The following is a 12,001-nucleotide window of genomic DNA, read 5'->3' as shown; positions in this document are numbered from 1 at the left end:
AATAAGTTTGCAAGTAAAAAATGTTTGGTGAGTCAAACCATCCGTGGAAACGAGAGGGCTGCCCGAAACCGGAGCGCGGCCGGGTCGAATAATTAGTGTAGTATAAATATGCAGGTGTTAATTGACAAAAGCACAGTGCACTTCGTTGGTTCACAGGAACACATTGTTTGCAAAATGAACACATACTTTGCGGTAAAATGTTTTTTTAAATAAAAATATTCATTTGTTTACAGATTGATCTCACGAGATCCATTACGTGTATATTTCGATCTTAAAAACGACTTTTGTATTTCCAGGTATCTTGCCTTTTGGCATTCACTGCAAGAGTGGCAGCTGCGCCGCATGGGCATGGGGTGGCATACTTGCCCATTACAACTGTAGATAAAATTGTAAGAAATCTGTCATTTAACTTCTAAAATTATTTCAAAATGTAACTTGACTATGGATAAAAACCACAATCATTTTGTAATTTCCAGAATGACCCTAGCTACGCCTTCGACTACGCAGTGAACGATCCGTCAACCGGCGACAACAAGGCCCAATGGGAGGCACGCCACGGAGACGTCGTGAAGGGCGCCTACTCTCTGGTGGAGCCCGACGGCAACATTCGCCTTGTGGAGTACACTGCGGACCCAGTAAGAGGCTTCAACGCGGTCGTCAAGAAGACCGGACCGAGCATTCACTCCGTTGCCCTACCCGTCGCTAAACCAATCGCCGTTGCTCCCTTGGTCGAGCATGTCGCCCCGGTTGTAGCTCACGACGTCGCCCCAGTACTGACGCACGACATCGGCCCCATCGTCAACCACGGCATCGGTCCCATCATACACGAGGTCGCTCCATTAGCTCCGGTCGTTCACGATATCGGCCCGATCGCCCCGCTCGTCCACGAGGCCCCTCTCATCACCCCGCTCATCGCCCCGCTTGACATCCACTACCCCCTTCTACACTACGCCCCGTCCTACGGACCCCTAGTCTCGGTTTCCGGAACCACGTACGGTGCCAAAGGCAACATCGTCCGCAGATGGACCGCTGGACCCATGTCTTTAGACGGCAAGAAGATAACCATTAGAACCAAACATTAACGTTGTAAATAACTTCTCCGTGTATAAGTAACATAATTTAGTTACTCGCGGCGCTAGTGTGTTCTTGCATTGTCAGCGACGTGCAAAAATACACATAGGTCGAATAGAAGTTAAGCCTAATTTTACGACTCCGAAGCAACGAGGTGTACCTGACTCCGACGAATATGTATTCTGTCGCTGTAAATAAAGTTATTTATTTCCAAATGTTCTGTTTCATTTTCGTGTTATTTCGACGTTTATGAATAAAGATGCGGCCGGCTTTTGTGCGCGGTGAAGCGCGGCGGTGCAATTAGAATGTTACGTTTGTCGCGGTGCGCGCGCGTCGCTCACGCATATCAAATAGCCTGGTTTACTGGGTGATATAAATTGAACAATTAAATCTTGACAGATATAGACGATATAGTCTCATTTATGAAGTCACAATATTGTGATTATGACGTATAACAAGTTAAAATAGCATTAAAAATACGTAATAGCAATAAATCATCTTCGAAATCATCAAACAATTCATTTCAAAATGCATGGTTATATCATTATGATAAATATTGTGAAGTTGATTGGCACTTTCAATAAAGATGGGAAAATCGATCCATGTCGACCGCTGGACTATTGTGAACCCATTCCTAATACAAGAATATTATGCTTAGCTGGAATCTCCAGAATACTAGTGATTAGATATACCACAAATTACTAGTAATCTTTATAAAAATAATTTATAACTTTAAGACTGGCAAAATGCGTAAGAAAATTGCAATAAATAACCTAGTACGAGTATAATAAAAAAAGTAAAAAAAAACTTACCGGATTGTTGTCTTCATCTACGTCATACTCTTCTCTCTGCACCATCATGAGTTTGCCGCTGGCGTTTATTACCTGTAAAAGATTAACAACTCAAATTAACCCGTTTCTTATTAAACGCACCGTATACGTGAACGCTACTCTTGGGCTAAGAAATCACGGAGCGATATTCATTCACCTCGGTGACTCCTAAACTCATCATCTTCATTTCAGTCACAGAAAGTCCACTGCTGAACATAGGACTCCCACAATTCTCAATTCTAAACTCACAGGGTCGATTTTTGTGCGGGTGCGGTATAGCCCGCCGAGATTTAGCGACCTAATGACGTCAGTCTCTATTCCTATATTGTTCGTTCGTTCGTTTCAGCCAATTGACGTCCACTGCCGGACAAAGGCCTCCCCCAAGGCTTTCCACAATGAACGGTCTTGCGCTGCATCCAGGCTCTTCCCGCGACTTTTACTAGATTGTCGGTCCACCTAGTAAGGAGACCTGCCCACGCTACGTCTTCCAGCCTGTGGTCGCCACTCATTCCTATATACAATAATACATAATCTATGCAAGAGTTGCGTTGTGACAGCTCAGCGACAGCGCCATGACGTCACCGCTCGCACGTCACGGTGACGCACTCACCAGCGAGTCGGGCGTGGGCACGGGCGGCGCGGGCTGCGAGGCGCGGTGCTGCAGGCGCGAGTGCGGCGAGTCCTGCAGCCGGCACAGCGACGCCGACACCACGCACGCGGGGTGCGACAGCGCCGTGACGTCACCGCTCGCACGTCACGGTGACGCACTCACCAGCGAGTCGGGCGTGGGCACGGGCGGCGCGGGCTGCGAGGCGCGGTGCTGCAGGCGCGAGTGCGGCGAGTCCTGCAGCCGGCACAGCGACGCCGACACCACGCACGCGGGGTGCGACAGCGCCGAGATGTCCACCGCTTGCACGCAGCGCATGTCGATGCCGCCGGCTGGAATCACACGTCTCGTACTCAGTTACAGTCGGCGCGCGAATTCATGTCCATCTTGAGGAATGCGGTAGTGCTGTTACCTAACTAATTATGCTAATGTCGATATCGATAATTATTACCAATTAAGTAGGTCAACCTTATCTACTTATTCCATATTTTTTGTAACTTATAAGTATAAGTAAATAAGTAAGTAAGGCCCCGATGGACATGAACTCGCGCGCCTACTGTAGAAGTTCTATGTTGCAACGGGACTATTCCCACCGCTGCAACTCCTGTGTAACCAGGATTTACGGTTTGACCGCCAATAAAAACCCAATCAGTGAAGGTCAAGTTTGTCCTGGGGGAAAGTTAAACTGTCATTGGAGCCGCAACGAAATTGATCAGAAGAACATAGGAGCAGTTCGAAGTTAAGGTTCGACTTCCCTCCATTGCAAAACGGATGACAGGTGACAAACATAGGTTTAGTAACCTTTATGAAAAGATATGCACCATGGACAATAAATAAAATTAAGGGGACCTAACTTATGAGCTATTAGCTACCTGCCAATAATATTTTTCACAAAATCGCTTAAAAGCACGGAATCTAACTTGCAAGCTGTAGACAAGTTGTCTGCGCATGCACATCCCTAGCGCCGGGTGATGTGTAGGCGCAAGATGCGCGTGCGCCATTAGCTGCCCAGTCTGCAGCAGTTTCGCGCCAAGTCGAAGCTAACGAGATTGTCACATGCTGCGTCACTCGACGCTAAAATGATTGAGCGATGTAAAATAAATTTGACAAAAAACTTACTAGCCCGTTTTCCCAACAAAAACTAGTAACTACTAAGAGATAAGTTCCCTAAGGCCCGGTTTCCACCAAGGCGGAGCGGAGAAGTGTTTTGAATAACCAATCAGATTTCATTATTCAGGAAATCAGGGAATCGAAACCAGGCCGAAAAGTGACCTATTATAATGCAGATGTTTCTTTTTGCGCAAGCACATAAACTTGTTATCTGTTAGTAGCAATCATTTTGTAGTTACGGAAGAGTGGCTCCTTCTGACACAGGTGCAAATGCACTTAAAAGAATCAGTCAATCTTTGCTTTTAGTTATAAGAAACTTTGGTACTGAAATAAAGTTATTTATTATTATTTTCAACTGCACACTCACCATTATCCAAACACGTGAGCTCATAAATAGTGACGAGTGCATCAGCCCCGAACACGACGAGCTGGTCGTGCAGTATATCCAGCACGAAAACCTGCGATTGCACGCGCACGATGCGCGCGAATTTGTTGTCTAACTTCGCGTCTCGCGGGTAGAAGCGGATTTCGTCATGCCCGTCTAATATGCTGTAACAACCTGGAACGATACGAAAGTGTTGACAATAGGAAATCTTAGACGATCTTTGGAATTTTGCGGCCTAAAAATTATAGTTGAGGGCTCTATTTATCGGTCTTTGAAGGAAGAAGAGCACGTAGATCAGAGCGATGGCACTGTAGGCTGAAAAGTTATTATTCTGTCAATTAGTGATGTATCTCTTAGATTTTCGGGCCTATCTACATCAGAAATAAATTGAATGAGAATTATTAGTAGGTGCTAAGGAACTACTAAAGCTGGGCCGGAAAATTTAGTCTGGGCAGGCCCTCCGTGGGAAGAAACTGGTTGGAAACAGCACAGGACCGGTACCTAGTTATGGAAATTCTTGGAAGACCTTTCTCCAGCAGTGGACTTCATTTGGCTAAAATAAATGAAGGAACTACCACTCACCCACGACGCAGTAGGCGCGGTACCAGAGCATGCCGCCGGTGACGACGAAGTCCTTCTCCTGGGCTTCATTCCCGAACAGTTTCCAGCGCCGCGCCGCACAGCTATAGTGCGCTAAGCCGGTACGCCCCGCCACGCATACGTTGCTGCCAGCTTCATCTATTGCACTGTACTGCAATGACATACGGAACTCGTGAATAGAATAGTATTCACTATTGATACATATACCTTTACGCTAATCGTTTCACTAGGGTGAACATTCCTCGAACATCTGCGGAACGCAAACGCCACAACAATGCAGATCATAGGGTTAATACTGGAACGTGTAAAAGTGCTTTTTAAAAGCCTACTTACAAAAATAAATGAGTTTTATGACAACGCTGATCGCCGAGTTAGCGTTGCACAGACGCTATGTGATAAGTACTCGTTTTGGCGAAGTGATGCAATAGCAATCTCGATAGCACAGGACTCTGTCATAATAACTGCGTATGCGCGTGCGTTACGAAGACGTTCGACGAACATCTACGCTAGATTAATGCTAGTGAAATAGCACTTGTAGCTAGTATATCTATTTTATACGTTGCCTGTTTCATAAATAATTTCTTATTACGCGAAAGAGTTGCAGATTTTTATTGGAGAAGAGACTATTAAAGCTTGGCAGAGGGACCTAAATGCTTAATAAAATGGGGAGCTCTATGGTTAGCAAATAAATGGTCTGTGTCAAAAGTTTTACCTATCTTATAAGAACTTACCCTTAGCGGCCAATTTGTAGCAATATACGTGGCAGGCAGTGGTAGCACAATCCACTGTTTCCTGCATTCATTATCGTCCACAAACTCCCTGTACTTTGTGCTATTGTCAAATTCCATGTTGTCCTGGATTCCGTTCTCGGCTTGGTACGTGTCTGATGAGGAGTCTATGATGGACAATTTCGTCTTCCTTGTCAGATTGTCTTCTAAATTAACGTACAATTTGTCGTCAGCTTGCAGGTATAGATGCCTTTGATTGCTCTACGAAAGATATTTCATAGTAAGACTAAGGTAATAAATTAAAGGTGGTTAATAGCGACTAAAACAGACTAAGCCAATAAATTAATGGTGCTTAATAACACATAAAGTAGGTAGAACTTACCATACAGGGATTTACACTAAGTGGACTTTTGACGAAGTCTAATTGCAAAATGTTTGAACTTGAGTCTCCTTCCACCTTCACCATCCAGAGCTGATAGCCTTCTGTAGCCCATTCCTGTAATGGCAGAAAGCAGGATAAGATTTTTCACGAGCCGAATATGATTTGAGGAACCAATCGTTTCGTCATCTTAATCGGATCGGATATCTACAGAATATGTTTGAAGTATTCAGTTACATTAGATTTTCACTGCAGTGAGAATGCGAAAAAGAGCTTTATGGTTCTCCGCTAAATCTCGCGGGCGCCTACACGCGTTTCTGTATCGAAAAATTGTATGAGCAGCGTAGTGTGGAGCGGACGCGTGCGATGGGTTTTCACACTCTGCTACAAAAGTGGCGTTGTCAGTAGCATTCATAAAATCTTCCTGCGTGCAGTTGTTTTGGCGGTCATAATGGACGATCAGGGATGCCCGCGGGTTACTCCATTCACCCGCACAAGTTTTAACGTAAGCCCTAACTCACCAGGCTGGACACAACTCGCTGTATCTCACCAGGCTGGACACAACTCGCTGTATCTCACCAGGCTGGACACAACTCGCTCTAACTCACCAGGCTAGACACGACGAGCGGGTTGTGGCGGCCTCGGTCCTGACTGAGGCCGTGGTCCCAGGCCAGAGAACACATAAGTAGCGCTCCGAATGTGCTCCAAACTGACACGCCGCCGCGCTCCCAGCTTACTGCTACCGCGCGCCCGTCAGCCGTCCATCTACAAACGATTAGGAACTCTTTGTGAAAGCTTTTAAGTTCTAAATGCTTATAATATTTTAAACTATTATGTTGCATTTTTTACTATAAAATTATCACTTTACGGGATTTATTGCAACAATATCTATTTTAACGGTAAATAATATTTACCCTCCCGACGTTTCGGCTCGGTTGCACGAGTCATGGTCGCGGGCAGAATGAAGAGATGCGGCGTCGTCTGCTCCGGCGCGATGAGTTTTCTTCACCCACCCGCATTTGCACAATATTTTCGTCAGTGGTACAGTCAGTCCGACAACCGAGCCGAAACGTCGGGAGGGTAAATATTTTATTTACCGTCTAAATGCTTAGCCAAGCAGATTGCGATCATAAGTCTATGACCTGTTGCGCGGGCGCCAGAGCTCTGTGTCGCGGTAATTCACAACTTAGCAATAGTACACAGCGCTTTAGCGCTTTGCCGCGCGTTAGCTGAACGGTTGGCAAAGCTTTAAAGTTTGTCTGTCAGCAGATAAACAACTTTTTCAGATACTGGATAGAAATATCTGACAGATAGATATGTGACTAATATCAGTCACTAGTAATCAGCAACCATTATTTGTTAAACTTTACTATAGTCTGGTCTGTGAGCACGTAGAATTTTGTCCAATGACCCCAAGCTACCCATCCTTATCGCTCACTGCGGATGCCAGTCGCACAGTCGCGACAGCAATATAATTACGCGCGAGCGATAAGGATGGGTAGCTAGGGGTCATTGGACAAAATTCTACGTGCTCACAGACCGGGCTTTAGTGAAACTGGCTCTCACTGAACACGTAATAACACTGATCTGAAAACACAAATTTATATTTTCCAGATAGGATTCGGATAACGGGAATGGACGATGATAAAGAAAGAAGAAGACTTTTAATTACCTACTTATACTCACCTCGACTATCTCAGACTTACCTTACACACTTCACGGGCCCCGGATCCCCGGGGAAATCTTTTGAACTTAGCAGCATTGTGTGTGATAGTTCCAAGCCGCCGGTCGCTTCATCTATCGTGAACACGTCCACTTGGGAACTGTAAAAAACATTAAAATATGCAATTTACATAGATGACATCATGACTCAATGAGGGCTATCGTATTAGCTTCACCAGTTGGCGCCACTGTATAGACTCTATACTAGGGATGTTATGGATATGTAGTTTCGGTTATGGATACGGTTACGGTTAAAGGAATAATATTATACCGGTTTCGGTTACGGTTACGGATATCTGTACTTTAGAATGCAATTTGAAATAGTTTTCCAATACGGTTCATTCATGGCAGCACACTTTACATCGAATAAAAAGTTATAAAAAAATAAAAATTGATATTAGATGGCATTATAAAGGTAAATCAGGCTGTTATGCCTTTACATATAATGCTATACAAAAAACAATTTAAACTGCCTACATCCGAAACTATCCGAAACTTTTGAATCGGTTACGGTTTCGGATATTTTTTTTATTTCGGATATCCGAAAGTTTCGGTTACGGTTACGGATATCCATAACATCCCTGCTCTATCTATAGAGTGAGGTCTTTGTCATTTGTTAGTGGCGAGAACTGGAGAGCACTGAAGCAGTAGGAGGACTATCGCATTTGCACTCAACAGGATGGCACCACTGTAGAGTTGGTTCATTCAATCGCCAGTGGTGCCAACTGTTAAGTATAAAAACGATAGCCCTCATTAAGCTTAGTCAATTGTTTGTTACTAACTTACTTTTTTCTACCAATAGCAATTAGCCTGAATTTGTGGTTAACTCGAGCACACGTCGCGTCATCAATTCCTTGCGCCCATATGCCTTGGACTGCCTGAAAATGTGTTAAACTCAAATTAGACTTTACTACATAATATTTAAAGTCTAATTTTTACATATAAGGTACGCAAGGGAATTCCAAACCATTTAATAGCCAATGATACAGTGATAAACATTAACTTAAAAATGAGGGCAACAATAACAGATAAACGACTAGCCTTGCAATCATCATAAACTTGCAATATAAATAAAATTGTGTAGGACAATAATGCAGTGTCTTGCATGTGTACAAATATTACACTTCATTTCCAAAATGGCAACCAAATAAGACTAAATAGATTATTACAAATTGATTTTTCGAAATAGTAAAGTACACTCGCAAGGAACTGGCATCACTCTGAGGGAATAGCACAATACAGGTTATTAAAAAAATAGAACTCTTCGTTACTCCAAGGAGGCACACCACAAAACACTTCCACACCTCTCAGTCTTACCCTCAAATCGAAATCCGATAACATCTGGATGTAACAATCACAATGAATTTGATGATTTTGGGCAAAAAAAGATATAAATTGTGCAAATAACAGGTTGGCCAACACGTAAATAATGAATTCAGGCCTGTATTTCTAAATGTCAAAACTCGTATAGATTCAATACTTTTCGTATGAAACAAAAGAGCTTTTTTTTCATACAAAAATAGGAATTCACAGTCCAGCATTTGCCGACCTGTATTATAAAAATAATTTCGAATGCAAATTTTTACTTCACATGCTACTTACATTGGGGTCAAACTTGAGATTCGGCGCGGTGAGATACGCCGCGCGCCCGTCGTTGAGCGTTATGCCAAAACCACACACCAGTGGAGAGTATTCAATGTCGTTTACGTGTGTGTTGTCTTCGAGGATTGGTTCCGCTAAAAGTAATAAACATTTAGAGAATGAGAGTCAGGAGTTCTGGAAAATATTGGACGTTGGTAGATTAGCTGTGTGGTTCTGGCAGAGTAAAATAGGACCACCACCACTCTTTCCGTGGATGTCGTAAGTGCCGATTAAGGGAGAAATATGCGTCAGGTTTCCCCAAACTGTCTGGCAAGTATAAGGAGTGTAGGCCAAATTCTCCATTTGCTTCTCAGCGAGGAATTTGAGAGGAATTTAGAGAGGGTCCCTGCAGTGGACACCAAGTGGCATTCCTACACATACAATCTGGTTCGATTGAGACTGTCATGCTGAAAGGCTTAGAAGATTGCCTACCACAATCAGCCAATAAATATTCCAGGCCTTACCTTTAGACACCTGCTGGTTGATAGAGAAGGGTATGCGTCCCAGGTCAAGACAGTAGTCCCGATTCTGCACGCCGTCCCAGCGGTACCGCAGTAGATGCGCACGCGTCGTGCATACCAACAGTTCCGTGCCGGATATACAGCACATGCGCGTGATTTGACCGTCCCACACTAGAACTTCTTTGAACTGGAAACGATGAGTGGAGATTTTGAACTTTTGTGTTCCAATACATTTGAAACTTTGCAAGTACTTAGTAATTTACTATTTAATAAATATCGCGAGAATAATGCCCATTTTCACCATCAATCCCTAATTTTAAGTGACCCCTATTTATGGTAACACAACAGAAATTTTGTTCTCATAGGGGTCACTTAAAAATTAGGGATTGATGGTGAAAACGGGCATTAGTGTCTAGTCAAGCTACACACGTGAGCGCGGGCGCGGGCACCACTATGGACGCTCGAATAAGATTTTACATGTTTTTTAGTACGACGCGCCGCACCTGCTACACGGTCGCGTGTGCACTTACATATAATAAAGAAAGAAACACATCATATTTTATGCTTACCAATTTAATTTTAAGCGATGGTATAACTTCTTTAACAAAGAGCTCGGCGGAATCCCGACGCAAACTAGCCGTGGGCGGGTCATATTGCTGATATGCAGTTTGCTCCGTTAACCCCTCCACATTATACAGAATTAGATGTCCTTCTGAAGTCTGAATTTGAAAAAAAATTGTGATAAATTAAAATAACACTGGCATTCTTATTTACTAGGCCCAATAAATGATTTATAATGTATTTACTTCAAATGAGTAAATAGAAGAAAGTTTATGCATTATTTTTTTTGTGTATCACAAAATCTGAAAGGGTTGTGAATTTAATGGACTTAATAAACATTGATTGGATTATTGAATATTTTCTATAAGTTTTTTTAATTTTTTATAAACTTTTGAAAGAACTTTTATAAATATTAGATTTCATAAATCACACAGCAACAAAAGCATTTTGCATCTTGTGGTTTATCAATCATACTATATTGAATAATCTTATGATGATAGAAATTAATTACTAAAACCAAATGTTTCAAGGAATAAATGGTAACTAAACACACTAATTGATTTGATGATTATTAACCTAATCATTTCAGAACAATTAAAGTCAATTATGCTTCAATTTGTATTATTTTTCCAAACCATTTAATTTGTGTTGTGCACATAAAGAGACTACATTACATTTAAAACTCTTATGCTCAATAAGAATAATTCAAATTATGTTAAAAAATAGAATAACAAAGATAATAATAAACTTACAGAAATACATATCATTGAAGAATCTGGTTTCCATTCTACTCCGACATTCACACCAAGCCTCTGGAGAGATTCAGCACTCCGTTTGTGGTACACTATAGGAACAGTGGGCTGAAAAGTCAAAGCAGTATGCTTTTATCATAATATACAAGTTGTAAATCATAACAATGATGATCAAAATATGATACTATCAAATTATTGATCTTCACAGTCTTTGAGTTAACTTTTTGTGTTGATGGTATGTATCCCAGTAAATCGTGTCAATTGGAAGTTCAATAATCCCTCAAGAGTCCAGGGATAGCAAAAACTGATTACAAAATATCAGTCTAAGAAGAGTATTCTTGAGGTCATTTACCTCTTTAACTTTTGTTGGACACTATTTTGTATGTGTAGATCAGCATGTCTAATAAATGAACGAAGAAGTATCATCATCAGTTCTAATTTTGTATAGGAATAGGTAGTTATAATAAACGTCAGGATCTTTGTAGGATGAATGAATAACATGAGACAGAACTAAGCTTACCTTGCAAAACCACACCATGAGACAGTCATCACTAAGTGATGCAAATAATATTTTGTCTCTATTAGAAACGATCTGTTTGATAATTTGATTATCTGCACCTAGATTCTTCAGAACTTTGGGCCATCCGATAGGAAAATACATCTTGAATTAAAAACATTGGCTGCTTTATTGTACTAAATGTAAATTATGTATTCAATTATATATCATTTTTAGTTTGTAGTAGCAATATACGAGATTTCGTAGCACGAGTATTCTAATTAATTCTATTTAATCAAAAATACTTTAAAAAATCGAAACAGTTCGTCAACAAATCGACGTCGTGACACTGATAAAAAAAAATGACATTTGTTAATCTCTGTTCAACAAAAATTATAGATAACCCACGCTGAACTGTCCCACGAAACTCAATGACAGGGGGGCGCTACCATCGTTCAACTATATGGTTTCCAACATGGCAAAAATCTGAACCAGCGATCCGGTATTGACGGTGGCGCCCCACTGTCAATGTCATCGACAGGACAGTCCAGTATTTTGGAACTATAATTCTCCATCGAGCTACTCTAACGAACTAGCTCAGTACTTCAGTAGCTCATTAACCTTTTCAGCGCCACGGTCTTTGACAAGGAGAGGAGAT

At 42.0% G+C, this 12,001-nt stretch overlaps 2 protein-coding genes across 3 annotated transcripts in view; one reads left to right on the top strand and one right to left on the bottom strand.

The window, feature by feature from the left end:
* Positions 1-11,701, bottom strand: part of Rich (guanine nucleotide exchange factor subunit Rich) — a 32,048-nt gene extending 20,347 nt beyond the window's left edge. For both annotated transcript variants that reach the window (XM_028307475.1, XM_028307476.1), the window contains exons 1-14: positions 11,368-11,701; positions 10,848-10,955; positions 10,104-10,253; positions 9,538-9,721; positions 9,035-9,168; positions 8,219-8,310; positions 7,417-7,533; positions 6,319-6,475; positions 5,714-5,827; positions 5,335-5,592; positions 4,586-4,754; positions 3,986-4,177; positions 2,674-2,840; positions 1,884-1,955 (exon numbers count right to left, since the gene is read on the bottom strand). In XM_028307475.1, the coding sequence (XP_028163276.1) occupies positions 1,884-1,955; positions 2,674-2,840; positions 3,986-4,177; positions 4,586-4,754; positions 5,335-5,592; positions 5,714-5,827; positions 6,319-6,475; positions 7,417-7,533; positions 8,219-8,310; positions 9,035-9,168; positions 9,538-9,721; positions 10,104-10,253; positions 10,848-10,955; positions 11,368-11,508 (2,055 nt within the window). In that variant the 5' untranslated portion in view covers positions 11,509-11,701. The remainder of the gene's footprint in view (positions 1-1,883; positions 1,956-2,673; positions 2,841-3,985; positions 4,178-4,585; positions 4,755-5,334; positions 5,593-5,713; positions 5,828-6,318; positions 6,476-7,416; positions 7,534-8,218; positions 8,311-9,034; positions 9,169-9,537; positions 9,722-10,103; positions 10,254-10,847; positions 10,956-11,367) is intronic.
* On the top strand, positions 137-1,082 carry LOC114354892 (cuticle protein 7). The gene is made up of 4 exons (XM_028307479.1): positions 137-192; positions 297-389; positions 477-770; positions 831-1,082. Exons 1-4 carry the CDS (start codon positions 175-177, stop codon positions 1,080-1,082), a joined length of 657 nt encoding a protein of 218 aa, XP_028163280.1. The 5' UTR covers positions 137-174.
* Positions 11,702-12,001: the final 300 nt, after the last annotated feature.

The sequence above is a fragment of the Ostrinia furnacalis genome, unplaced genomic scaffold (genome assembly GCF_004193835.3).
Source record: "Ostrinia furnacalis isolate ACB-3 unplaced genomic scaffold, ASM419383v2 OfSCF2256, whole genome shotgun sequence".
NCBI lineage: Eukaryota > Metazoa > Arthropoda > Insecta > Lepidoptera > Crambidae > Ostrinia > Ostrinia furnacalis.
Note: the sequence above shows the minus strand (reverse complement) of the source record. Positions and strands in the feature narration are given on the sequence as shown.